Source organism: Moschus berezovskii, chromosome 27 (genome assembly GCF_049115385.1).
Source record: "Moschus berezovskii isolate FMDL1 chromosome 27, NW_MosBer_1.0, whole genome shotgun sequence".
Classification (NCBI taxonomy): domain Eukaryota; kingdom Metazoa; phylum Chordata; class Mammalia; order Artiodactyla; family Moschidae; genus Moschus; species Moschus berezovskii.
The window spans coordinates 41,136,710-41,164,450 of NC_142486.1; the positions used below are offsets into that span (position 1 = coordinate 41,136,710).

Sequence of the window (27,741 nt, forward strand, 5' to 3'; positions counted from 1 at the left end):
TATCCTTGGACTTGGGACTCATACAGATGATCCAAGATGACCTCATCTCAAGATCCTTAATTGCATTTGCAAAGACCCTTTTCCCAAATAAGCTCCCATTTGCAGGAACCAAGGTTAGGCTGGGACCTACCATTCTGCCCACTTCACAGCCCGGGGGCCCGAGATGAATTAACGGCTCACAATTCTGTTGCCTCCTCCAAGGGCGAGGGAGGGGCCTCATGGATCTGGATCCACTGTGCACGGCCACCACACTGGGCCCGCTATAGACAGCTCTAAGGAGCCGCTGCCCCCGCCAGGGTCCCTGTGCTGCTTCCACTTCTCTGGTGGGAACACGAGTCCGTGTGCTCCTGCTAAAGCAATCACCCCACCCGCCTCCGAGCCAGTTGGACCAGGCCTTGTACCCAGTAGACCTATTTTCCAAAGACACTGCATCTGTTTTCAGCCTGTGTCCTTGGGAACCTCAAGTCTCCAGAGCGAATGCCTCTCATCAAGGTGGTGGGAGGCACCTGACTGCCCGCCAGAGGGGAAGAAAGGAAGCCACCCCCGGGAGAGGTGGGCCAGCCTAGTGGAGGCCCAGCTCCAAGCAGACCTTCCTTCTGCACTCAGGGTGCCTCTCGCCCCTCCTCAGCATGGGCAGCCCGACGGGAAGAACCCTGCCTGTCTTCCTCATCCTCGTGCACATATATCTACATGGAGCTTTGTCGCAAGCAGCCGGCCCTGTGGGGCAACGAAAACCATTTTTCGAGAGGCTCCGTAGACTAGAAGAGCAGGTGAGTGCACCCACCGTCTGGGGCGGCAGAGTTTTTTAACTGACAGCAGGCGAAGCAGAGGTGACACAGAAACAACGGGAAGTTTCTGTGCTCTGTGGGCTCAGAGTGGAGCTTGCAGTTTCTATGGTCTGACTTTTCACCTATGGTTGAAACAGCAGAACAGGTTTGGTGGGCTCCTTCTGAAGACAAGCCAGCTGCAAGTGAGGGTGGGTGGGCTTGGGGCGACCCCGAGGAGTGTACCCACAGGTATGCTGGGGCCTGCTGGGTCTCGGGGTGCCGAGTCTCAGGTTCCCCATGGAGCAGAGACTCCTGTGTGGGGCCACGGCTGGCTCCTAGGAGCCCAAACCCTCCCCACTTTGATCCCCACACAAGCTGCCCACCCTCACCAGGGGAGTGAAGAGTGCGGCTGCAGGAAGGGATGGGTGTCGCCTGGGGGCCTCACCCCCTGCAGCACAGGCCTGGGGTCTTCCCACAGCCGTGAGCTCGGCACAGGGGTGCTGGTGGCGGAGTGCGGTCACCGCACCGAGCTGCCCTGAAGACTGAGCCCCCGGGACTGCCTGTGTCCTCTCTGCAGTTTCGGAGGTTCCAAGAGGTGACCCTGATGCACCTGCAGGGCATCGCCAGCCACTACAACCTGTCCTTCGACATCGAGGCCCGGTTCCGAAGCCTGGCCCGTGAGAGCCGGGCCATGGCCCTGGCGCTCAACCAGTCGCAGGCGGCCGTGCAGGGCGAGCTGGGCCACCTCAGGACCTGGGTGCAGAGGACGCAGCGCCGAGGCCGGAAGGCGGACCGCAGGCTGCTGGCCTTAAGTGCCTCCATGAGTGAGGGCAGCGCGCGGCACGCCCGAGAGCAGGAGACGCAGAGGGCTGCTGTCTCCAGCCTGGCCCAGGATGTGCGGGCCCTGCAGGACACGCTGCTCCGCCTGACGCCCGTTGTTCAGAGCCAGGGCACCAGGCTGGCCGCTCTCGAGGGCCAGCTGCGGGTGGCTGGCCCTGGCTCCGCCACACCAAATGTGACCCTGGCCCCATCTAGGCCGTCGAACCCGAGCGCCCCACAGCTGCAGGAGGGCGGGCAGGCGTCCAGAGCTCCGCCTGAGCCCCGGGACCCACCTCTGGACTTCGCTCACCATCTCCAGGGGTCACAAGAGCCCCTGGGCCTAGGCAACCAGCAGGCGTGGCCCCCCGAGAGCCCAGGAGAGGGTAAGCACCACTCCCGCTCGCCCCATCAATCTCCACCTCTCCCTCAGGGGCCTGCTTAGCCCTCAGTACCCTCACCCCCCACACACCCCACCCTCGAAGAAAGGCACCGCCCAGGAGATGGTCTGCCTGTAGGTCAGGCCGCCTGGCACACCCACGAGTGGGGTGCTGCCCACGGGCAGTAAATGCCCACTCAGGGTTGGTGATCACACAGGTCAGGGCTGGCATCTTCAGCCATCACCAGCACGATCCTTCCTGCAGGGCCGGAGCCCTGGTCTGTAGCCCGTGGGGTCTGTGCCCACTCATGGAGGGCCCCTGGCCTCTGCCGGTTCTCATCGCCAGCTTAGGGTTCTCCACCAGGGGCACCTGGGATCAGGTCGTCCCCAGCTGTAGGGGCCTCCAGGGCACTGAGAGGTGTTCAGCACATCTCTGGCCTCCACCTGCCTCGAACTCTCAGCTGTGGCCCGGCTGCTCCCAGTCTGGCCTTGCAGCCCTCAGGGCCCATTAGTCTGGAGCAGGTCTCTCTCCATCTGCACGGCCCTGGGGGCCTCACCAGTAAGACTGAGCTGACTGACTGACCTGCAGGGAATCAACAGGGCTCCCGGGAAAGCAGAGCTGTAAGTCTGGGGACCCCCAAAGTCTTCTAATAAAGAAGACTATGGTTTTTCCCATGGTCATGTATGGATGTGAGAGTTGGACTGTGAAGAAAGCTGATCGCTGAAGAATTGATGCTTTTGAACTGTGGTGCTGGAGAAGACTCTTGAGAGTCCCTTGTACTGCAAGGAGATCCAACCAGTCCATTCTAAAGGAGATCAATCCTGGGTGTTCATTGGAAGGACTGATGCTAAAGCTGAAACTCCAATACTTTGGGCACCTCATGTGATGAGTTGACTCACTGGAAAAGAGTCTGATGCTGGGAGGGATTGGGGGAGGGAGGAGAAGGGGATGACAGAGAATGAGATGGCTGGATGGCATCACTGACTCGATGGACATGAGTTTGAGTGAACTCCGGGAGTTGGTGATGGACAGGGAGGCCTGGCGTGCTGTGACTCATGGGGTTGCAAAGAGTCTGACACAACTGAGCGACTGAACTGAACTGAACTGAACTGAAAGTCCTGACGACCAAAACTGTCTGCAGGCGTTGTTGGATGTTCCCCAGGCACACAGGCGTGTCCAGTTGAGAACCGCTGCCCTGGATCATGACAGGAGCCCCCGCTTCTACCCTGGAGCTAGAAATGCAGGCTCCCCACCCCTACCCCACCCACCCTCCTTCAGGCAGATTTGGGAGGAAGTCTGGTCAGCAGGATGGTGCCACCAAAGATGCCCACATCTTGGCCCCAGATGGGGACTTGTGAAAGTCCATCCAGCTCCCTGAGATGGGAGCTGATCCGATCTCATTCCAGGGTCCTCAGGAGAGGGAGGTAAGGGGTTTAGCGTCAGGGACAGAGATGTGAGGCAGGAGCAGAGGTCAGAGGGCAGCGAAGGGCTTCTCCCTGGAGCCTCCAGAGGAACCAGCCCCACCCACACCATGATCTTCAGCTCAGAGAGACCTGCGGGGACTTCTGACATTCAGACTGTGAGATGCTAACTTTGGGTTTTGTTTTGAGCTGCTGCGTTTGTGAGGGGTTTGTCCCAGCAGCCACATGACACTTATCTGGGGCTCCCTGCTGCGAGCAGCGTGGCTGGCCAGGTGCCCTGGGCGTCAGCCCTCCCATCTGAGAGGTGGCACTGGTCATGTGAGGACAAGTGAGCCGCCACCCGCCACGACGCGGGCTGACTCTCTTTCCTCGTCTGTTTCTAGTTTGCAACGTGGGCCCTGCGCTCATCTTCCCAAACGCCTCCACCACGAATGTGGGCTTCCTCCGCCCCGGTTTCCTCACGGGTCTGCGGGCCCTGTCCATCTGCAGCTGGGTCCGCACAGCTGCAGACCACCTGGGCACCCTCCTGTCCTATGCCACCGAGGAGAACGACAACAAGCTGGTTCTGCACGGCCGCGACTCCCTGGCCCCCGGCTCCGTCCACTTTGTGATCGGAGACCCGGCCTTCAGGGAGCTGCCCCTCCAGCCACTGCTAGACGGCCAGTGGCACCACGTTTGTGTCATCTGGACGTCCATTCTGGGCAGGTACTGGCTCCACGTGGACCGAAGGCTCGTGGCCACCGGCTCCCACTTCAGGGAGGGCTATGAGATCCCCCCCGGAGGGTCCCTCGTGCTAGGCCAGGAGCAAGACCACGTGGGGGGCGGGTTTGACAGCTCGGAGGCCTTTGTGGGGAGCATGGCAGGCCTGGCCATATGGGACCGCGTGCTGGTCCCTGGGGAGGTTTCAAACCTGGCCATGGGGAAGGCGCTCCCGACGGGTGCCATCCTGACTCTGGCCAATGCCACATCGGTGGGCGGATTCGTGCAGAGGGTGAACTGCACCTGCCTACAGCTGTGTCCCTGAGGGCTCACTGCACACAGAGCAGTGGCACTCACACGGTGGCCAGTGGGAGGGGCACCCCAAAACCCCGCACAGTCCATAGACTGAGGGGCAGGCTGCTGCCCCCGACCTGGACCAGGCATACCTGCCCTTTAACATAGGATGTGGGCATTCCATGGGGGCGGGGGGGAATGGCAAGGCAGAGCCGGGCCTCAGGGCCCCCAGGATTGCATTCTCCCCATCACTGCAGTGTTCGTGCAAATACCCTTCTTTGTAATATGATGTCATTTCAGCGCAACTGACTGGCCACATGGCGGTGCCGGGCTCTAGCTCCACGCTTCCTGGGTGTGGGCTTGGGGCAGCTGCAGGCTGGTTCCTGGAAAACTCTTTTCCTTGTGTTAGCTGCCATGGTCCTCTCTCCAGGAAGCTTGTGAGAGTTTCTGTTTGCCTGTTCCCTGTTCCAACATCTCTCACTAGAAGGGCCAGAGAGTCCATTTCCTTCACCCTGGGGGTCCATCAGGGTTCTGTGACATGGCTGGTGAGGCTACCAGAGCCACCGGGAGGGGGCTTGCGAAGGAAACGGCTACAGAAACACACGGTAAGGGTGGGCAATGCTTTACATCCTGTGAAACTCACCCATGCTAAGTGTAGAGCTTGAGGCTTTGTGGTCAATCCGCCAAGTATGTACCAGCACCGTGCTCCAGCTTTAGAACATTTCCATCGTGCTGCCCCCATGGAGACATCACGCCTGTTGGGGTCACTCCTGTCCCCACGCAGCGCTCCCGCTCCACACCCACTCTCCTGCTTTCAGTCCCCATGGATTTGCCTGTTTTGGGCGCTCTGCAGAGATGGGCTCCTTCACCGTGTGGTCCTCGGTGTCCGGCTTCTCTCACTGAGCAGCGTGCTTTCCAGGTTCGTCTGTGTCGCAGCGTCTGTCTGCTGCAGTCCTTTGTGCGGCTGAATGAACTTCTGTCGTCATGACCCATGTTTTGTTTATCCATTCATCAGTCGATGGAAACTTGGGTGGTTTCCAGTTGGGGGCCCCTGGGAATGAAGCCACTATGCACACTCTCCTTTGAGTCCTTATGTAGACACACGCTTCTGTTTCTCTTGAGCGGATACCTAACAGTGGAATTCCTGGGTTAGATAATAAAATCCTGTTTAAACTTTCAAAGAAACCACCAAATTGTTTTCCAAAGTGACTGCATTGTTTTATATTCCTGCCGGCACTCTATGATGGCTGCCACAACTCCCCATTCTTGCTAGTACTGGGTATTGTTTTGACAGCTTTTTTTTTTTTTTTTTAGAATTTTGCATCATGGCACGCTAAAAAAAAAAAAAATGCATTGACAGAACAGGTGTGGGGAATTCCCTGGCACTCCAGTGGTTAGGACTCAGCCCAGGAGAAAAGAAAAATAATCAGTGTGATGTAAAGTAATCCTTGCAAGATCCCAGAACCTCAAAGTCAATCTGTGGGCACAGAAAAGAGCAGTGTTGGGGTGTGTGTGGTGGGGGTGGTGGGCACATCTGTTCATCTGTTGGAAAAGCTTAGAATCACTAAGTCTGAAAACAGGTCTGCTCCATGGGCGGGAGGGGGGTGGCGCTGAATCAGTCCCTGGGGCTCCTTAGCAGTGATCCCAGGACTTTAGCCAGTCAGACCAGCCACCTCCCCTCCCCAATCCCAGCCCATTCCCCAGCCATCCATGAGTCAAGGTCAGAGGATGAATCCCAGGTCTGGAAACTCCCCTGGGTGGCCACAGGAAGGTCCTAGAACCACAGACTTCTGCTTCCCCTGGCACTTCCCCAGGGCGTATCCATCTTCATGGAGAGCTGCCCTTCTCAGTCTCTTCTTTCCCAGGCTCCTCTGGCCTTTTCTGTAGCTCTGGCTGCATTGCACCGTTGAGGAGGGAGAGATGACATCTTCTGGGGGAAGACTAATTTGATTAGGAAGTCTTTCTTTAGGGACAGCTGGGTCGCCAGCATTGAGAGAACACGCAGGCCGTTTCCTGCCCTCCGCAGCTTTCAGGTGTGTTACGAACACCTGTTACAACACCACAGCATTGTCTGTTAACTTTCACAACAGCATTTCTGCCCAGTGTTCACAGATGCTGAAACGGTGGGCATTTGGCAGAGGTAGCGTGGCAGTGGGCTGTCTGCCGCCCTTCATCCAGGTGCTTGGTGGGGCCTCTCCAGGAGAGAAGACCTGCCTGGAAAGGTGTTTGCGGGGGAGATTGGTGGGAACTCAGGTCGTTAGGCATTTGGGCAGGGCTGGGCTTTCCACCGAGGAGTGTAGGGGAAGTCCTTCTAGGTTTTGGGGCAGGGAAGGCTGAATAAGACATGGGGATCCCCGATGGGTGAGTGACGGGAGCCACACTCACCTCGAATCCTATCAACCCCACCTCTAATCTGAGTCCACTTCGTTCCTGGGTAGGGAGGACAGGAGAATGCAGAGGGGCCTCCCCTCCAGACCCCTCGTCCCTAGGCCTGTTCTCACTTCCCCATCGCTCTGTGCAGCTCTCCACAGCTCTGGGCTTCATACAACCTGCACTCGCCCACTCCCTTCAGTCGAGAACCAGCCCCACTGCTCCTCGGAGCATGAGCCAGCTTCACTCCGGAGCCTCCAGGCCCTCCTCCACAGACAGGGCTGGCACATGATTGCTCTTATCCTGCGAAAGGGCAAAGCCAGGTCACCCCTTTTGTGATCATGGGGAAAACTTATAATCCTGTTGGGCTTCCTTCCTCTTATTTTGGTTTCAGTTTTGGTTTTATTTTGATACGTGGGAGAAAAGCCTGAAAAGAACTTCTAAAATGTATTTTGAAAAGCTTCAAATTTAAAGAAAAAAGTTACAAGAAGAATAAGTGGCACAGGTGTATTTACCCTGGATTCATCCCTGCTAACATCCCGCCAGCTTGCTTTCTCCCTCTGTGGGTAGCTACACATACTGTGATTACCATTAGCTTGTGAATCACCTGAGGCTATGCTGCAGACATCACAATCCCTGAATATCTCAGTGCTGTCTTCAGAGGAAATAGGCTTTTCTGATATGACACCCAGACGAAGATCACACCACAGGTTTGGGCGCTGCAGTAACACCCCTACCTAATGCACAGTGCATGTCTGATCTTTGCCAATTGTCCCCCAAATGCCAGGCCCATGAGCAGCCTTGGTTGCCCGGCTCTTAATCTCCTGTCACCCAGGGCGGTCTCTCGGTGTTCCTCGGTGTTTCTCGGTGGACGCTGACACTGCAGGAAGAGCTGCCTAGCTGGCACGTGTCCCGAAATTGGGGTTCAACTGGATTTTCCCCGTGTGATGCGCTCAGAGCAGCGTTATCTGCAGGAAGGCCACAGGGCCATGGTGTGTCCTCAGCACAACCGTTTGCTGCGTGGGTCCCCATCCCGACAGGAGGGTCTGCATGCACGGCTGTGAGGACTCGCCCTGGAGCCGGCTCGCTCTCCACCAGGCCGGGGCCGGCGGGACTGCAGCTCCCAGAAGGCCGCGCGCGCCCCGCGACGCCGGCGGGTCACGTGGGCGCCGGCGGGGCCACGTGATCAGGACGGCCGTCACGTGGCGGCGGCGCGAGTCACGAGAACAAACACGGCCGTGGCGCCGGCCGCCGGTCCACCGCGGCGGGACATGGCCAACGTCTCCAAGAAGGTGTCGTGGTCTGGCCGCGACCTGGACGACGACGAGGCGGCGCCGCTGCTGCGGAGGGCGCCGCGGCCCGGGGCGCCGGCCGGGGAGGCGGCGCCGCTGCTGAACGGGGCCGGGCCCGCGGCCGCCCGCGCGGTGAGCCGGGGGCAGGCGGGCCGGGCCGGGTCCGCGCCGCGCTCGCGGGGGCCGGGGGCCGGGGGCCGGGGACGCGGCGAGTCCTGCTCGGACCGCCGGGCGCACCTCAGGGCGGGCTCGGAAGCCGGGCCCCGCGGTTCTGGACTCGCGGGATCGCAGGACCGGCCCCTCGTCCCCGGTGGAGCCCGGCCGCTGCGGTCGAGTCCCGGCAGCGCGAAGCTGTCTTCTCCCTGGTTGGTCCACTGCGGTTGTAAAGAGAAGGCAGGTGGTCTGCTGCTCAGGTCACCCATTACTTTTTATTTTTGTTTTTTTAAATACGAGGTACTATTTTTACCGGGTCGTTTTTGATCCGCTAGGAAGGACGTTTCAAGAGCTTAGGTCGCGGAGTTTGCTTTTGCAGTGGGAATACCTTGGGGACTCGGCCGGGCCCCTTCAGACGCAGCGGTTTCAGGGCGATCTTAAGAATGACAGGGACGTGCGTTCGGTTTTCGCGCTGCTGTTCATTGGAATGCAAGCGCAGCCAGATGCAGGAAGATAGTCCGAGTGGTCGAAATGTGCCCTGCGAGTCAGCACAGAAGTTTGTGTCACTCAAGACAGTTCCTGTATGTTGTGTTAATTTTGAGTTGATTGCGTGGCCTTACTCTGTTTTGTGACTTTTCTTCCTCTTTCTTTTTTCTCACTGTGTCCTAGATGGGTCCTTTACACCCTTGTGTGGTGTATAATGAGGAAGGATGCAAGCATGGGGCTGTTCCCCTAGAATTTATTTTTAGGTTCCCCCAGCCCCTCAGAGATGTGTCGGACAGTGAGGGTCACAGTCTGCTCCATGAGTGAGGTCTTAAGCTCAAGCACTGTCTGTCCACGTGAGAAGTGACCTAAAGGGGCTGACTTGCAGTGGTTTTTTGATCTGCTAGGAGACAGGGCTGCTTTGTTATTTTTTTCTGAAAATGTTTCTTTTCTCTTCTTTAAAAGAAAGTGATCTGAAGTCTACAAACTACAAATAAGAAACTGGCCCTAAGGGCTGACAGGGAAAGTGATTGAAAGCTTCCAGATGGAATTGGAGTTTATTTCAGGACTCAGTGTGCTGGGGTTTCTCAGTTCTCCTTAGACAGCCTAGACACAGGAGTTGGCTTTTCTTTTTTTTTCTTAAGAACCTGTTGACTCTTCCCTTGAAACTCATTCCCCTGTAAAAAACCTTTAGAGGCTTTTTTTTTTTCATTTGTTTTAATGATAAGTGATCAGCTGTTCCTAAGCAATTTGAAAATAACGTGTGGTGCATCTGCCATGTGCCCCAGCTGCACACAGAGGTGAACAGTGCAGTTCCCTTGCCACTGGCTCCAACTTCAGGAAGAACAGGCCCAGTGCTCTGGGAGGACTGCGTGAGGGGCCCCAAGGGCAGGAGAGGTCACCTTGGGTCCAGTCTTGAAGCATGCATGATCCTTGGGCTGGTAAACAGAGGGGAGAGGTAAAGGGAGAGTGCATTTGGGAAGCAAGTTGGAGTGAGTGGTGGGGCCGGGGAAGGAGCCAGGGTGGACCCACAGGGGATAGCTGCGGGCTTCCAGTTGTCTTTATCTCGTGGAGAATCCTCAGGAAGCTGGAGACTCCAGCCTTGAAGGATGCTCAGACGGCCTGGGGTGGGCAGATGGAGGGGCCAGGGGTCACCAGAGGCATTGATGCAGGAGCTTTGTCCTGCACCAGCAGAGGCAAATGCGCAGGCTCCTTGCTGGCAAGGAGAATCACCCATGTCCAGCCCCTAGCTGCCCGTCATGAGGTGGTCAACACTGGTCACTCCCAGGGATGTTAGAAACAGCAGTTCGGCTCTGGTGGTCTTTGGGTTGCCGTTCCTGGTGCGACTCCCCTGCCGCTGACTCAGCCCCTCAAGGCCAGCCATCTTGCAGGAGGGGCGGTTCTGGACCGGCAGGCTGAGTTCACTGCAGCACACTTGGAAGCTGCTCTTGGAACAGGGCCGTCTGAACTGAAGTGACAGCCCAGTGCCGTGGGGTTTACTGCAGGGCGTCCCCAACTGGAGTCTGGTGCACCGGCATGGGAACCTGCCAGGCATTGTGGGGTGGCTTCTCTGGGCCGTCCTGGGCAGGATGGGTTGTGGGACCCTGAGCTTAACCCCATCTGTCAGGAACCAGGCCATTCGGAGCTGCTCTTCTCTATCTCTGGTCCTTGGCCCGTCATGCCCGAGTGTGGGGTGAAGACAAGTTGCTGCCTGTCCACCCCTGGGGCAGGGGAGGTGGCGTCAGCCAACGAGTCACAGTCATGTGTGTGGGCAGAGGGTGGGCAGCAGGAAGTGGAGGCTTCTGAGGACTCAGAGGGAAGCCTGAGCCGGCAGCAGCTCCGGGCTGGGGTGAGCGTCGGCGGGAAGTCCCTCTGCCTCAATGTCCACGTGCTGTCCTCCTCCCCTTGCAGCTGCCCTGGCCCCACGTCACAGGGTGCAGGCCAGCCACCCCGGCGCCCTTCCCGAGGGCTCCCTCTGTCCCCTGTCTCCCCCAGGCCTGCAGTAGCCCCTGCCCAGGGCTGGTGTGGGTGGCCCAGAGTCTGGGAGGCAGAGGACGTGGGTACAGCCGAACCATGTAGGAGGGGTGAAGACAAGGTGGGCCCAGAGCTGGTCAGGGCGTCCGGGAGGCCCCCTGGGCAGAGGTGGCCGTGCTCGGACATCGAGGCCACAGCGGAGCTGTCCCTATCGCCCACCGTCTTCCGTCAGCTCTCAGCTGATGCCGCCTCCCCTGGCGCCGTTGGACCCTGGCCTCTCCCTCGGGCCCTGGCATCACCCTCAAAAGCCTTCCTCACGGTTTACGCTGACTTTATGGGCAGCCTGGTTTTTCTGACTGTAAGCCCCTGGTGGCAGAGGCCCTGTGTGTGTCCTCAGTGCTTGGGGCGGGGGGAGGGAGGGCTTCGGGCTGACTAGAAAGCAGAGGGCAGTGGTGCGCAGTCAGTAAACTGTTTGCTGTTTGTTTAAATGATGCTGAAACTGCACAGCACAGTTTACCACCTTAACCGTGACGAAGCACATACAGTCGGCAGCACTAAGTGCACGTCAGCAGCAGCACCTCCAGGACTTCTCGTCCTCCTAGACTGGACCTCTGTCGCCTGTGAACCCCGACTCCCCAGCCCGCCCCTGGCCCCTGGCAAAGGCTGGTCTGCTGTCTGCCTGTGACGTCTCAGAGCAGCGGTGTCATCCAGCGTTTGTTGTTTTGTGACTGGCTTCTTTCTCTCGGTGCCTCCAGGTCTGTGCCTGTTGGAGCACGTGATGGGGTTTCCTCCTTTCTAAGGCGGGATGGCGCTGCACTGTGGGAATGGACGTTAGGCTTATGCACGCGTCTTCCAGTGGGTGGCTGGGGTGCTTCTGCCCCTTGGCTACTGTAGACGATGCTGCCGTGAGTGTGGGTGTACAAACGCCTCTTTGAGACCCCGTTTGCTGGTCATTTGGGCCTGTACCCAGAGGTGGAATTCCCGGATCATAAGGTAATTCTATTGTTAATTTTTTGAGGAACGGCTGTCCTGTTTTCCATGGCAGCTGCTCCGTTTTACGCTCCCAGCAACATCGCACAAGGGCTCTGGTTCCGGCACGTCCTCACCAGCGCTTGTTTCTTTACATTTTGACCCTGGCCGTCCTCACGGGTGTGAGGTGTATCGCACTGTGGTTTTGATCTTCACACCCCAAGCCCCGTGGCTGGTCTTTTCAGTCAACTCGTTCGTTGCTGTCGGGCTGCAGGAGTTCCATTCTGTAGGATTAGTTTCTTCTCGCTCTGTTCATCATTTCCTTTGATGCGCAGAAGTTCACTTTGATGTAGTCTCATCTGCATGTAAATTTTTAGTTAATTGTGGATTTACAGGAAGTTGAAAAGACAGTACAAGAGGCCTATGTACTGCACTCCGTCTCCCGAGGAGCTTCTGTCTTATGCCAGGGCAGTCCATGCCGAAACTGGGCGCTGACGTTGTCACAGTGTGTGTGCTCAGCGCCCTGCTGTCCCGTGTGGCACACCCATCAGTGCCCACCCCCTGCATGCTGTCCCTCAGGACTGGCGTTCCAAGCGTGTCGGCTCAGGGGAGCCACATGGAGTGAAACCTTGCCGTCCTTTCGGAAGCATGGTGGCTTCATCCGGGCTGTCGTGTGCTTCAGCAGTGTGGGGAAGTACTAGCAAGTAGCTTGGGTGTAAGAAAAGAGAGGGGGCAAGTCCACATATAGCCAGTAAGTGGCGTTTTCATCACAAAAGGCCATTCGTTTGTGAGATGCCCATAGAGTTCGGGAAAGAGATGATGAACACACGAGGGCACTGCAGGGGGTGCGGCAGGGAGCCGCAGCCAGGGCTCTGTCACCACAGGAGTCCGTGTCCGGGTCTGGCTGCAGCTCCTTGCTGCCCTCGTGTGCTCGCCAGGCAGCTCCCAGTGGGGGAGTCCACGCCTCCGGGGCCGTGCTGCCTGCCTCTCCCCAGGCCACACGGTTGCAGCCTGGCCCTCGGGCTGTTGAGCTGGCAGGGGAGCTGCTCTGTGGGCCGACGGCTCAGCGGGAGCGACTGGCGGTGCACTCCGTCAGTGGCACTGAGACACGCATGCCGCCTCTGCCTAACGGTTCCGCGGCTCCTCTTGTTGAGTCGGAGGGCAGCTGGGTCTTTCCTGTTGCTTTCAGAACCCGACTTTCAGCTCTGCCTGTCTCTGCACCCCATCTCCTCAATGGAGAAGTCTCCACTGTGTGCTCTGCTGGCGGGCTGGTAGCTGGCACACCCTCCGGTGACATGTGTCTGTGTGGGGAGCACAGGCTGCAGCCAACTCGGGCCCCGCCTGTGAAGTCGGGTCCTTTCTGGTCCAGCAGGCCAGGCCTTCCTGCCTTTCTCATCAGGGTCATCAGTTTTGAGGGTATTGTCAATTGTTTTTAGAAAAGGAAGCGGTTGTGTTTCTCTGCTTACTCTCATTGTACTGACGTTTGCCATTTACACTTGGAGGAAAGCAGCTGGAGGAGGACGGTGGGCTCGTGAGCACACCTGACAGGGTACCTGTCATGGGGGAGCAGTGCCCCTGGGGGGTCCCGCAGCCTGGAGCCTGTGTGGGACCTCGGCAGCTGAGGTCAGGTCCCAGTGTGGTCAGGCTGGTGTCCTCATAGGAGAGGGGGACCCACACAACACACGTGTGCACACATGCCCGCACTTGCATGCATGCACACCTGCGTGTGCATACCTGTCCACGAGTACACAGGAGGCTGGTGGTAGTGGAGCAGAAGTTGGAGTGATGGACCACAGCCGAGGGGTTGCTGCACCACCAGAGGCGGGAGCGGGCAGGGCTGTCCTCCCCGACCCTGCGCGGGCGTGCTCCCTGCTGGCACTTGTGTCCAAGGAGCTGAGAGAACGTTTCTCTGCTGCAGCCTCTGCAGCTGTGGTCTCAGCCTGGGTTTAGCACTGCTGGCGGCTGGGCGTGCTGCTGCATCCACGCCTTCCTGCTGGAGTCCCCGTGTGCTCTGGGCTTCCGCGTGGCAGGCGCGCAGTCCTTGTTCCTGTGGTGGTTCGTGGTTTTTGCCGAGGAGAGGCAGGGCGCCCAGGCCTGTGGGGAGGCCGGCCGTACTTTCACGCTGTGTCCCCTGTCCTGCAGGGCTCGTTTCCCAGGGCTGCGCCTGTGGGCGGGCTGCGCTTTGTGTCTTGGTCTTCGCGTGTGCCGTGCCTGGCGCTGGGCATGAGGGTGGGCACATGCCAGGGTGACTGTCCTCTGTGATTGACCCGTCCTGGGCCCAGGAGCATGCCTTGCTTCAGAGTGCCCTGCCCCAGAAAGGACGTGCCTCTGACCACGTGTCTGGGTGGGGGTGGTGGTCGGGAGGCCTGTGACGGGCCCATCTGGTGGAGCGGCTCGTGTTGTGATGGGGGGACAGAGACGGGGCCTCTGTGGGTGGCGGGGGGGTGCAGGGTGAAGGGCTTCTGGAGGAGGGACTCGATCCCCTGGGTTTCTCAGAACAGGAGAGGGGGACCCAGGAGGACCCCAGGGATGGGACAGGCTGTGGGTCCCGGGCCGGGCCTGGGGGCAGCGCCGGCCCCACTGGCGTCTCCCACACACAGATGTGGGTCTGTGCTCCCCCGAGGAGGCCGGGACGCCAGGGCTGGGGGGCCGGGGCGGGTTCTGCCAGTGCAACTCGGCCTGCAGCTGAGCGGCCTGTGGTTCTCTTCTACTTCCAGTCACCACACTCGGCATTCTTTCGGATTGGACAGTTGAGCAGCGTGGAGCTGGACGATGAGCTTCTGGACCCTGTGAGTGGGATCCTGCTCGACCAGGCCCCTTCCCCGCCCCGCTCCAGACAGCCAGGCCAACTTTGTGGAGCCGCAGCCTGGCAGAGGGCGGACAGAGAATGCCAAACAGGAGGATGGCAGGAGGTGGCAGTGCCATGCAGAGCATGGGGACAGGGCCGTGCACACGGGAGCCACCAGAGGAGCCTGCCCTGCGGGACCCCGTCCCCGAGGCTGAGATGATGAGCGCAGGCGGGGGCACACACGTCAGGAGCAAGCTGCTGTGTGCGGCCCAGGGGGGGCAGGTGTGGGGCCCGTGGTGGCCTGTGGGAGGGCATCTAAGGGTGCTGGGCCCTTGGACCTGGGTGGCTTCCCTTCTCCTGCCCCTGTTTCGGGGGTTGAAGTGTCCAGCAGTTTCTAGCATTTTCCCGAGACCCCTCCCCCAGATGGGTGGTTGACCCCCTCCTTGGGAGTCAGCCTGCATTCCCCTGAGGCTGCTGGCGCCGCACAGCCTTCGCGTCTTCGTGTCTTTTGGAGAGCTTCGGGCCCTGTCACGCTTCTTGTCCAGGTTGTTTGTGTTTTTGTGGTTGAGCTCTGAGACGTCTTTGTACACTCCAGACACGCACCGCGCGTCAGTTGCAGGGTCTGCAGAAATCCCCTCCTGGCCCGTCACTGGTCTCCTCACTTTCTCCTGGTGTCCTTTGAAGCGCAAACACTGCTCTTTCTGACAGAGTCCATTTGGTCTGCTTTTTGTTGCTTGTGCTTTGGGTGTTAGGTAAGAAACCACCGCCCAGGCCAAGGTCATAAGCATTTACTCCTGTCTTTCGTGTTCTACAGTTTAGCTCTTTGATCCACTTTCCCCTAGTTTTGTACATGACGTAAGATAAGGGTCCAGCTTATCTAAACGTGGGTGCCCAGTTTTCCCAGCACCATTTTCTGAAAAGATAGCGCTTTCCCTGTTGAGTTGTCTTGGCACCATCGTTGAAGGTCAGTTGCTGTGATGGGTTTGTTTCTGAGCTCTCAGCCTGTCCGTATTCCCAGGCGACACTCCCCTGATGCCTGTAGCTTTGTAGGAAGTTTCAGAAATAGGAAGTTTGAGTCATCCCACTTTGTTCATTTCCTGAAAGGGGTTTTGGCTGTTCAAGATCCCATCTGTGTTTCCATGTGGGGTTCAGGCTCAGCTTATCAGTTTCTTCAGAAGCTCCAGCTGGAGTTTAGACAGAGGTGGCATCTACTCTTAACATCCAGTCTTCTGATCCACAAGCTCAGCATAGCTTCTCATTTGTTTAGGTCTTCTATTTTTGGTTTTTAAGCACTGTATTATAGTTCCTAGCGTACAGATCTTCGCTTCCTTTGTTTAGTGCTTTCTAGGAATGAGTGATTTTGTAGAGTTTTATTATTTATGCTGTGGTAAATGGAGTTGTTTTTTTAATTTCTTGTTGGATTGTTCATTGCAGGAACAGGGAAGTATGTTTTTTTAGAGTACTTTTTGGGATTTTGTACATATCAGACCGTGTCATCTGCAAAGCAGAGTTTCACTTCTTCCTCCCTGGCCTGAGTGCCTTTCCCTTTCTCTCGTGCCTGGTTGCCCTGGCAGGGCCTCCAGGACCGAGCTGAGCAGCGGCGCCCGGGCAGGCATCCTCATCTGTCCTGGTCTCAGAGGAGGCGCCTCAGTCTCTCATTCCTGAGCGCGCTGTCGCGTGTGGGTCTTCACAGGCACCTTGATGAGTCGGGGTGGTCCCCGAATTCTCTGCTGAGTCTGTCAGATGCTTTTTCTGTCTGTTGAGGTGTCCTGTGTGGATTTGGTCCTTTATTGAAACAGTATTGAACTGTTTTTACTTTTACACTAAGTCACCTTCTGATTGTCCAGACAGCCCCTGAGTGTCCTGCAGGTCAGTTCCTTCTGACCCTGACTGCATCACAGACCCACAGGCTGAGGGGCTCAGTCCCATGAAACAACCCCCTCCCACACCAGTCCAGGTCGTCACCTGTGCTTCCACTGACCAGTGTAAATCAGGGTTCCCACGACCCCCTCCTTGGTTCCATAACTTGCCAGAATGACTCGCAGAACTCAGGGGAGCATTTTGCTTATGTTACTGTTTACCACAAAGGACACAACTCGGGAACAGCCAGATGGGGGAGATGCGCAGGAAAGGTGTGGGAAGGGGTGCAGAACCCCACACCCTCCCTGGGAGCCCCCTCACCCCTCCGTGTGGGCTTTGAGTGGAGGTCCATCACGTGGGCAGGACTGGTTGAGCTCTGCCCGTTGGAGATCAGCTGCGTTTCCAGCCCACTGGTCCTGCGGTGGTCTTCTAGTCCCAGCCCGGCCCTCTCTCAGCCCAGACTCGCTCATCGCTCAGAGAAGCCAGGCGTCCGGGGCCGGAGCCGGAACATGGACGCGCACCCACAGCGGGTGTCCCATCGCGCCACAGACATCTTCCATCTTGCTTTTCGGGACCAGGCCACCTTGGTTCCTGGAACCTGCCTGGCAGGTCTCACGGGACCTGACTGCCTGCCTCCTGTCGAGGTTCTCAGTCTCCACGTCCAGCCACTTGCCTGGCCTGGCTTTGGGCTCAGAATCACTGCCCAGTGGGGTGCGCAGGCACGGCCCCTTCCTCGTGTCGCTGCGTCCCAACGCTGCTGGTTTGCCAGGTTCTGTCTCTTCCCCGCAGGACATGGACCCTCCTCACCCCTTCCCCAGGGAGATCCCGCACAATGAGAAGCTGCTGTCGCTCAAGTACGAGGTGGGCCCCCCGTGCCCCGCCCTCCCCCAGTGTGGCCGCCCTGCACCCGCGGGCCACGGTCGCTCACCACTATCTGCCGCCCGGTCCGCAGAGCCTGGACTACGACAACAGCGAGAACCAACTGTTCCTGGAGGAGGAGCGGCGTATCAACCATACGGTGAGCCGGGGTGGGGGAGTGTCTGTGTGTGTCTGTCTGCATCTGTGTGTATGTGTTCGTCCGTCCGTCTGTGCGAGACCCCACCTCCTCCCTCCATCTCTTCCCTGCCCTGGCCCCACCTGGTGTTCTGGGGTGAGCGCTGCCCGTGGCCGGGCTCAGGTACCCATGCCAGGGTCACGTTGTCACCTCTGAGGAGGCTGTTCTCGAGTGGTGGCCAGAACATCACCATCCAGTTACGTCCCTCAGGGCTCTGTGGCCTCTGAGACCCTGGTGGGGCTGCTCTTCTGGGTCTGGGGGCCCGCAGGGTGAGCCTGTGCACAGTGGAGGTCACAGAGCGGCCCCTGACGGCCACACCTGCCTGTGACGGCCCACAGGCCTTCCGGACGGTGGAGATCAAGCGCTGGGTCATCTGCGCCATGGTGGGCATCCTCACAGGCCTCGTGGCCTGCTTCATTGACATCGTGGTGGAGAAGCTGGCCGGCCTCAAGTACAGGCTCGTCAAGGACAGTATCCTTTGTCCATGGTCACTGGAAGCCAGTGGACCCGCGGGAGGGGCCCCCGCCATGTTCTGTGGGTTGGGGAGCATGACTGGGCAGGGCTGCGTGTCTGAGGGTGGGGCAGTGCGGTGACCCCGAGATGCCCATTAAGTGCCTCGGAGCTCAGAGCGCAGCCCCCTGGGGAGCGGCGCCCTGTGATCCCCCAGCACGTGGCCCTTGACAGTCACAGACATCGATAGATTCACGGAGCGTGGCGGGCTGTCCTTCTCCCTCCTGCTCTGGGCTGCGCTCAATGCTGCCTTCGTGCTCCTCGGCTCTGCCATTGTTGCCTTCGCAGAGGTAGGCGGCCCCACCGGCCCAGCCCCGCAGATCTGCCGGTGGAGGGCCCCACCGAGGGCTCACGTGCCCCGGGACCCTCTTCCTCCCCGTGCCCCTTCTCTCCTCCCTGTGGGGATGTTGGGAGGAGGAGGGGGCCGTGTCCGAAAGCATCTGGGCGCAGTGCAGGGTCCCCTGGGCGGGCAAGAGCGCAGGCCCCTCAGCAGGCCTCCTGTCCTGGGAACGAACTCCTGCCTGCCAGTGGCCCCCCACGCCCGTGGCGTTTGCTCCCCTCGGTGGTCACTCTGCATGGGGGTGGGAGAGGCGAGCAGCCTCCTCCCCCAGCAGCCCGGGCCCCACCAGGCGCGTCTTTTGGGCCTATGGCAGTGGCGGTGGCTCACCCAGCTTGCGGGCTCAGTGCTGCCTCTCCTTCCAGCCGGTCGCTGCTGGCAGTGGGATCCCCCAGATCAAGTGCTTCCTCAACGGGGTGAAGATCCCCCACGTGGTCAGGCTCAAGGTGAGGTGTGAGGCGGGCCCTGGGGGCTCAGGGCTCAGCCCAGGATGCATCCTTGCTGACTTAGGAGTGTTCTATTTACCCACGTTCACCTCCAAAATTTGCCCAGACCCATGCTATCTGCTGTTGATGTGCCTCTGTGTGGACGTGCTGGCGGGTGTGTGGGAGTTTTCTTTGGACAATGACTCCTGGGCATTTCCAGGGGGTGGTTGGTGGACCTGGGCTGGGGGTTTGCTGGTGGCGTCTCTCCTGCCCTTTCTGGGGACGGGGTGCTCCAGGGAGTGGGGAGTCTGGTCCCTCATGGGAGCAGGAAGCAAAGCCTGAGGACAGAGCGACAGCTGCTGTGCATGTCTCCTGTGTGGACGTGAGTGCCCCAGACGGAAGGTCTGAGGAGATGGACAGCAGAGGAACGCCGGCCGCCAGCCCCCAGTCCCTGGATGCCTGCCTGGGCCCTGGCCCCCTTCAGCCTCCTGCCTGCTGGGGGTCACGATGAGGTTCCTCTCTGTGTGCAGTTTGTTGCTTGGGTTCTTGACCACGTGTGGCCTGTAATCAGATCTGACATCTTTTCCCTTGTGTTCCAGACCCTGGTGATCAAAGTGTCCGGCGTGATCCTGTCGGTGGTGGGGGGACTGGCTGTGGGGAAGGTAACGGAACACGGCTGCCCCAGCCTGCACCCCCTGCCCCTGCCCCGGGGCCGTGGCGGCGGGCTGACCTCCAGAGCACGCCGTCCATGCCTTCCAGGAGGGGCCGATGATCCACTCGGGCTCAGTGATCGCCGCGGGCATCTCCCAGGGCAGGTCCACATCGCTGAAGCGGGACTTCAAGGTGAGTCCCCTGTGTGCCCAAGGCCATACCCCGGGCCGGGCCCGCCTCCCCTGCAGCTTCCTTGCCTCAGCCTCTGGTCCATGGTGCGTCCGGTTGCTCAGTGCTCCATGCAGGGGTGTGTGTCTGTGTGGAAAGGGCGTGTAGCTCTGAGAAGCTTCCACGGGAATGCGGCCCAGAGAGGTCGGGAAGGTTGTGTGTGCGGGCTGGTCCTTCCTGCCCAGACCGCAGCGTGTGGTCACTGCCGGAGTGGGCAGTTTTCTCTGGACGTCAGTGGGCAAGGAGGCTGCCCGAGACCCTGCTCTGCAGTCCTGCCAGCTGACCCCGTGGCTGAGCTCCTCCGCTCCCCTCCCCCTTCCCTTCCTTCCCCTCTTCCTCACTTTGGGTCCCTTTCCCCTCTCCCCTCCCCTTCTCCTCCCTCTGGGCCCCCCTCCCCTGGTCTGAGAGAAGTGCCATCGGAGGCCCGGGCTGAGGCATCTTTCTTGTCCTGGCCCAGATCTTCGAGTACTTTCGCAGAGACACAGAGAAGCGGGATTTCGTCTCGGCAGGAGCTGCAGCTGGAGTGTCTGCTGCCTTTGGGGCCCCTGTGGGTGAGGAGGGGTGACTGCCGACCCCCACTGTGGGGAGGGAGGGTCTTAGTGTTGGGGGACTCTGTGCTGAGGACATGGGGCGGGCCTCCCAAGAGCCCCGATGGCCCTCTGTCGTGGGCCGGGTGCCCTGGGGGCGGGGGTGGGGGTGGCTGTGGGTGCAGGGCTGTCTGGCGGGGCGGGCACCTCAGGGCTGGTGGCTGCTCTTCCAGGCGGGGTGCTGTTTAGCTTGGAGGAGGGTGCGTCCTTCTGGAACCAGTTCCTGACGTGGAGAATCGTGAGTGCCGGGGACAGCTCTCTCCTGAGGCTGGGCAGCCCTCAGCCCATGATCCCTCCCGACCGTCCCCCGCCGGGGCTTGGCCATGTGCCTGCTGCCATGACACGTTGGTGCTGACTGCACGCATTTCTCCACCTGCAGTTCTTTGCTTCCATGATCTCCACCTTCACCTTGAACTTCGTCCTGAGTATTTACCATGGTAACGCGTGGGACCTGTCCAGCCCTGGGCTCATCAATTTCGGAAGATTCGACACTGAGGTGCCTGCTGCGGTGTCCCTCGCCCTGTAGCCTTCCTCAGAGGGGGCCAGGCTGTGCACTCGAGACTCAGCCTGAGCAGCTGTGGGGAGCCCTTGTCTGTGGGGCTAGGGCTGGAGCTGCCCCAGGAGGGGGTGTCTGGCTTGGCTGTGCAGGTGGGGCACCCATCAGCCAGCAGTGCTTCGGGGCGGCTCAGGCGTCTGCGGACTGTCGGGCAGCGTCACTGAGGCTGATGGTCGCCACCCCGCAGTGGCTCCCAGAGGCCGAGAGGTCCTCAGAGGCTGACTCTTTCCCGTGGATGGGCTGCTGGTGGCCGGGTCACCAGCATCCTCTCCCTCTTTCGTGGCCCCTCACTTCCCCATTTGCAAAATCCTGGGCCACCCCCCAGAGCCTCCCTATGAGGAGGCAGGCGGTCTGGTCTGCCCAAGTGCCTGGGGTTCCTCTCCTGGGGTCTGTGCCCTGTGGGGAGGTATAGGGCCCCTGGGCACGCCCAGCCTCGTCTGAGCAGGGGGCCAGTGGTTTGCTCACGGATGCCTGCTCTTCTCTGTCCGCGTAGACCATGGTGTATGTGATCCACGAGATCCCCATCTTCATCGCCATGGGCGTGGTGGGTAAGGACAGCCGCGGGCTCCAGGCCCAGCCCAGCTGCAGGGGCCAGAGAAGCTTGTGGCCCCGCCCCTGCTGGCTGTCCTGGGATGCGGGGGGCCCACCCTGGGGGACGGAGCTCCCCGTGGCTGGGGACAGCTCCTCAGCTTCCTCACTCTTGAGTCTGTGGGGGGGCCCTCCGTCCTCAGGTGTCCCCTCCAGCCCCCCTGCTACCTGGGCAGCCTTCCCTGAGTCCCAGACACCTACTTGCTCCTTCCTCGTCCCAGGGGGCGTTCTCGGAGCTGTGTTCAACGCCTTGAATTACTGGCTGACGATGTTTCGAATCAGGTGAGAAATCGGTTTTGAGAGGTGTGGCCGCACAGGATCTCTAGAAACAGTCCCGCTCTGTGTTCACCATGCGGCAGCCCCGTGCCCAGGGTGCTACCCCCCACCTCACCCCCCTGCACGGTGAGGCACGTGTGGCCTGGCAGGAGGCATAGCCCACGGATCCGGCGCAGCCCTGGTGAGGCGTGTTAGCCTCGGCAGTTTGCAGGGGTGTCCGCCGGGCACACTCAGTCCGGCAGAGTTGCTCGTGTTGCTGGGAGAGCCATCCCCGGGGCCTCTGTGGTTCATGGCCGAGGCGGGTCTTGGCCTTCTTTCTCCTCGTTCTCATTCTGGGAGGCAGCTGAGAGCAGGCAGAAGCCTGGTGGGGGGTGGGCGATGGGCGCGGCGTCCGGGGCGGCCCTCCCGAGTGGCAGGCCCCATTGCCCTGGCCGCTGGCCGTCCTACACGTGATCCCGGCTGTGCACTCCAGGTACGTCCACCGGCCCTGCCTCCAGGTGGTCGAGGCCACGCTGGTCGCCGCCGTCACCGCCACGGCTGCCTTTGTGCTCATCTACTCGTCCCGGGACTGTCAGCCCCTGAGGGGGAGCTCTGTGTCCTATCCCCTCCAGGTAGGCGGCTGGGGGACGGGGCAGGGCAAGCCCCCAGATGAGGGCGGGTCTCACGGCCTGGGTCTCACCTGGCCTCCTGGAGTGGCGGGCTGATGGGGTCTGCAAGGTGGGGTGGTGGGCGTGCAGGGGAGACCCGTGTGCCACGCTCACCAAGGCAGGTTTCACCGCAGCCCCGGTGCCTGCCCACGACAAGCAGGGGCCGGATGGTTTACACACGGTGGGTCCCCTCCCTGTGGAGAGGGCTGAGCGCTGCCGCGTGCTCCCATGCTTTTGCGTGAGACACCAGACGGGAAGGGCCACATGTGGCGTGGTTTTGTTGACGGGAAACGTCCAGAGCAGGCTCCTTCGTAGACGGAAGCCGTTTGCCTGTTGCCTGGGGCGAATACACACTCACAGGCCTGTCTAGGCCCGCAGCAGGGGCCATGGAGTGGACACGCCACAATGCTGGGAGCCCCCACTCGGGTTAAGGCCTCCATGGGCACGCGGTCTTGCTCAGCCTGAGGGCTGGGCCTGGCACACGCCAGGCACTGACATCCGCCCAGGAGCCTGCTCCTGACGCGAGCTCCCGGGCCCCGCCTCCTCTCCAAGGCCATAGCCGGCCCCCCTGCATGTGCTTGTGCCTGATGCCGTCCAGCCCGGGACCACCGCACCCCACTGGCCTGTCTACTCTTGTCCCTTGCAGCTCTTCTGTGCTGATGGCGAGTACAACTCGATGGCCGCAGCCTTCTTCAACACCCCGGAGAAGAGCGTGGTCAGCCTTTTCCACGACCCCCCAGGTGTGTGCCCCTGCTCTGAGCTGTCCACTGGCCCTGCCTGAGCTGTCGTTTGCCTATCCCAGTGTGGGTCTGGGCCCTCTGGCCTGGTCTGCAGCTGCCCACAGACACAGGCTGGCCTGGCTGACGCCTTCTAGCTGAGCGCCCACAGCCTTGCTGCAGGCTGGCCGTATTAGGGCCCGCGGCTGGCAGCCAGTGCCCAGGGTCCCAGGCAGTCTCCCCATGCTGTCTGCTGTTCTTCCCGGAGGCCGTCCTGTTCTCTGTTCAGACGGGCTTGCCTCCCATGGTGGGCTTCCCTCCTGGCTGCTGCCCACAGGGGTCACTTGGTCAGAAGACAGCCTGGGAGGCGCGCTCTGGTGCTGGAGCCTTGCACAGTCCCCTGTTGCTAATGACAGACAGGCTCAGGCCAAACACAGACCTGCTTCCGGTTCAGCGGTCTCAGTTCCCCGAGGGTGAGGGCGGCCGCCCTGACCACCCAGTGCCTGTCTGTGAGCCCTCTGCCTTGGCTCTGGCTGTCGCCCACTGTCAGTGTCAGCCCAGAGCCTCTGCTCCCTGCCGCCTGCTCCCTGGGCAGCCGGGCTTGTGCCCGAGGGCTGGGCCCTGAGACCCTGCACCAGGCCTCTGAGGATGGGGAGGCTCGGGGAGTGGGCTGTGACCGGGGGCTCAGCCGGACCACTGGGCAGGCAGGAGCACACGGGGTTGAGTCCGTGTGGCAGGCCCTGGCCAGCGCCCTGTCCGCAGGCTCCTACAACCCCATGACGCTCGGCCTGTTCACCCTGGTCTACTTCTTCCTGGCCTGCTGGACCTACGGGCTCACGGTGTCGGCTGGCGTCTTCATTCCATCCCTGCTCATCGGGGCTGCCTGGGGCCGGCTCTTCGGCATCTCCCTGTCCTACATCACGGGGGCCGCGGTGAGTGGGGGTCCGCCAGGCCACAGCCAGGCCCAATGCCCTGGGAGAGCACGGTGGGCTCAGGAGCCCAGGGTTGGAGGGGTGGGGCCGGGGGGGGCGGAGCTCAGGCCTCAGCCCTGGCACTCCCTCCTGCTTGCCTCCCGCCTACCTACCTGGGTGGCTTGGCCTTCATCCTGTGGACTTCCAGCTGTATCATGGTCATTCAGACAGGACATTAAAAAGCCATCAGAGGGGTACAGTGAGCTTCTCCTCATGGGGTTTGAGTCGTGTGTCCTAGGTTTTCTTTCAGACACAGTTTTGGTTTTCAAAACGGTGACTTTCATACTGTAAACTCCTTTCTTGTGGAAGTAAACGGCTGGGCAGCTCCTCAGCGTGTCACAGAGCTGTTTGACCACGACCACCGCTGAGTTCCAGGGTGTTCTCGTTACCCCAGAAGGACAGCTGTTGCTTTAGGCAGTCCCGTTTGTGTCCCTAACCCTGGCAGCCCTAGTCAGCTTTCCGCTCTGTGGATGTGCCTCTGCTGGCTATTGCAGCGATCCGTCTGTGCAGGCGGGCCATCGTGAGCGTTGTGTTTTCATGGCTCACCCGTGCGATAGTGCAGGTTGGGTTTTCACTCCTTTCTACGCTTGCTGGTGTGGCCCTGGTGTTTGTGTGTGGACTCCTGCCCACACCCGGCCCCCCACCCCAGCGTAGCGCATGCCCGTCTCTCAGGCGTTCGGCTTCACTTGTCCCTGAGCGGGCACAGTGAGCGTGTTCACCAGCTCAGGTGACGCTCTCGTGGACTCACTCCTGGGCAGTGTGGTCAGTGCAGCCTGGGTGGGTTTGGGTCGGGGCTGCCATGCCCCCCAGCACTCCATGTCTTCCCCGCAGGTCTGGGCAGACCCTGGCAAGTATGCCCTAATGGGAGCTGCTGCCCAGCTGGGTGAGTGCTGGCCACCATGTGGGTGTCCCGAGATCGGGAGGGCCCCCACCCCTGTCTGGTGCTGCCTGGGGGCCAGGCCACGGGGTTGGACGGACGGTGGGGTGGTGCTGCACAGGGGCCCATCATGGGCTCGGGCCCCACCCGCCCAGTCTCCCCCTCCCCCTCCCCCGGGCAGGTGGGATCGTGAGGATGACGCTGAGTCTGACAGTCATCATGATGGAGGCCACTAGCAACGTGACCTATGGCTTCCCTATCATGCTGGTGCTCATGACCGCCAAGATCGTGGGGGACGTCTTCATCGAGGTGCGGCAGGGGGGCCGGGGGTCGGCGGCTGCGGCACGGGCCAGCCCACGGGGGCGGTCCCCAGCAACCTTGTGCATGGCCGCGTCCACTCTCCCCAGGGCCTGTACGACATGCACATCCAGCTGCAGAGCGTGCCCTTCCTGCACTGGGAGGCCCCCGTCACTTCGCACTCACTCACCGCCAGGTAGCCTCCAGGCAGGCCCACAGGCTGGGTGGGTGCTGGACACCCCGGGAGGCGTCGTTAGCCACGTGGTGGGTCATGGCGTGGCTCTCCCCAGGGAGGTGATGAGCACTCCGGTCACCTGCCTGCGGAGGAGGGAGAAGGTGGGCGTCATCGTGGATGTGCTGAGCAGCACGGCGTCCAACCACAACGGCTTCCCCGTGGTGGAGGACGCCGACGGCACGCAGGTACCAAGCCCCACGGAAGGCCGGGCCACCACCTGCGCTGGCCAGGGCAGCGAGTGGGGGCGGGCTCCCATGAAGGTAGGCGTCTTGTGCTGGGGTTTCTGGTAGAATCCTCTGCTCCAGCCGCTGTGCCTGTGAGTGCAGTTCCCACGGTGTTGGTGGCTACTGAAGTGCCCCAGTGTCTTACGGTCCCACCCCAGGCTGCACCCCAGCCGAGGAGCCGGGGCTGTGTGTCAGGGTCCTGACAGGATGTGCAGCCCTGCTGCCTCTGGCATCTGGGCCGGGGGCCAGGGCCTGCTTCTTGCCTCCACAAACAATGGCCTCTCGGCACTTCATGGTCTGGGTCCTGCTGCCTCTCCTGGGCGTTTGGGGACCAGCAGGCCTGCCCGGGGAAGTGCTTGCGGTGTGACTAGTGCCCGTGGGCTGCCGGCATCACCCGGGAGCTTGGCTAGAGCCCCCAGCTGTCTTGGCACTGGAGACTGGCGGCCCAGACGGCCAGGTGGGTCCCAGGGCTCCTGCAGACGAGGCATCTCTTGTGCAGCCAGCTCGGCTCCAGGGCTTGATCCTGCGCTCGCAGCTCATCGTCCTGCTCAAGCACAAGGTAGGCCGTTGGGCGGCCCGGGAGCCGGGTGGGACCCTGGGCTCTGAGCCTGCAGCACCCGATGCCCACCCCACCGTCCACCCCGCCTCCTGCAGGTGTTCGTGGAGCGCTCCAGCATGGGCCTGCTGCGACGCCGGCTGCGGCTGAAGGACTTCCGCGACGCCTACCCACGCTTCCCCCCGATCCAGTCCATCCACGTGTCACAGGACGAACGGGAGTGCACCATGGACCTGTCCGAGTTCATGAACCCTTCACCCTACACGGTGCCCCAGGTACTGCTGGCGGGGATCGTGCTCTGTCCCCTCCCGGGTGAGGCGGGGCTGGCGGGCGAGCTGAGGCCGTGTCCATGTTGCAGGAGGCGTCGCTCCCACGGGTGTTCAAGCTATTCCGGGCCCTGGGCCTCCGGCACCTGGTGGTGGTGGACAACTGCAATCAGGTGAGGGGGCCCGCTGCCCCTGGCCTGCCTGCCCACCCCCAGGGCTCCCCTGGGCTGTGCCATCCCCTGCACGCAGGGCAGGGCCGTCCGTAGAGGCGACTCCGGGCCTCATGACCTGGTTTTGCTCCCTCAGGTGGTTGGGTTGGTGACCAGGAAGGACCTGGCCAGGTACCGGCTTGGAAAGGGGGGCCTAGAGGAGCTCTCTCTGGCCCAGACGTGAGGCCCTGGTGCCTGCACCTCGCCCAGGGCCCCCGCCTCACTCCCTGGCAGCAGATTCAGTGACTGCGAGACGTTGGGGATGGCCCGGCCAGCGTGTGGCACATGTGGGCACTCTGTTCTCAGTGCCCCCTCCCCCAGCTTCACCCCTGGGATCCCATACCCAGTTTCCTGTTCCTGATTGTTCAGGCATCTGTGCAATTGCTGCTCTCTTCCCAAGAGCCCGTGAGCACGCATGTCTGCGTGTGTGCGAGGGGACAGCTGGCGAGAAGGGACCCGGTGGGTCCGAGTGCTGGAGCCCCATGATGGGCTGGCTCCTAAGCCCGCGCTCTGAGAACTGCCAGCAGCTGCAGCGGACGCCCCTGGCCCTGGCCCTTGGGCCTTGGCTTGGTTGGTGGCCATCAGGTTTTGGGTCTGGGCAGAGACCCAAGCTGAAGGCACAGAGGTGAGGGCTCGGGGAGCAGGACCACCCTGGAGCGCAGACCCCAGAGCCGGACTCCCAGACTCACCTCCGCAGCCCCGGCCTCACCCCCCTCAGTGCAGTGGGCTCTGCGCTGGGGTCTGGGCCCAGAGGGAGACCTGAGACCCTTCTGCAGGCCTGGACCCAAGTCCAGCCACACCTCTGTCACCACACCCTTGCGAACGCCTCTGGGAACGTGGATCTTCTTAGCACATGGAGCCCAAGTGGCCCTGAGCGATACTCTATAGGGTCTCTGCTTCCAGTATCAGGGGCAGGGGGCTTCTGGGATGAGTCGGCGAGCCCAGAGCAGGGACGCACCCTTCCCAGGCCGGGCGGGCCCAGAGCTGGGACGCTGTGTCCTCAAGGCCCCAGGGGGCCTTTCCTCTGCAGGGACTGGTATCCCTGGCCCACTCTGATGGCAGCCATGGGTGGCTCTGTGGTGGGTCGGCGGGCACTCCAGCTTTGTTTCAGCCCCTTTCAAGGGGGTGGGGCCTCGGAAGGTGGCTTTCTTCCTGGTGGGGAAGCTCTCCGTGGGGAAGCCCTCTGTGGGGGGCACGGGGGTCCGCGTGTGGGGATCTGAATGGGAGAAATAAAGGAATGGTACTGATGACCGTTGTCAGCTCCT

The 27,741-nt window shown here is 61.0% G+C and overlaps 2 protein-coding genes across 2 annotated transcripts; both read left to right on the forward strand.

Annotated features, from left to right (window-relative positions):
• The first annotated feature begins 483 nt into the window (after nt 1-483).
• On the forward strand, nt 484-4,576 carry PTX4 (pentraxin 4). The gene is made up of 3 exons (XM_055408864.2): nt 484-770; nt 1,345-1,969; nt 3,768-4,576. Exons 1-3 carry the CDS (start codon nt 630-632, stop codon nt 4,406-4,408), a joined length of 1,407 nt encoding a protein of 468 aa, XP_055264839.2. The 5' UTR covers nt 484-629; the 3' UTR covers nt 4,409-4,576.
• Nucleotides 4,577-7,942: 3,366 nt separating this feature from the next.
• Nucleotides 7,943-27,724, forward strand: CLCN7 (Cl-/H+ antiporter 7). Its single transcript, XM_055409112.2, has 25 exons — nt 7,943-8,171; nt 14,336-14,407; nt 17,056-17,127; nt 17,219-17,284; nt 17,659-17,791; nt 18,011-18,120; nt 18,533-18,613; nt 19,192-19,254; nt 19,352-19,435; nt 19,929-20,022; nt 20,232-20,296; nt 20,438-20,554; nt 21,108-21,162; nt 21,424-21,484; nt 21,951-22,089; nt 22,772-22,865; nt 23,604-23,773; nt 24,644-24,695; nt 24,871-24,998; nt 25,097-25,182; nt 25,277-25,406; nt 25,945-26,004; nt 26,100-26,276; nt 26,360-26,440; nt 26,574-27,724. Exons 1-25 carry the CDS (start codon nt 8,019-8,021, stop codon nt 26,658-26,660), a joined length of 2,430 nt encoding a protein of 809 aa, XP_055265087.1. The 5' UTR covers nt 7,943-8,018; the 3' UTR covers nt 26,661-27,724.
• The last annotated feature ends 17 nt before the right edge of the window (nt 27,725-27,741 follow it).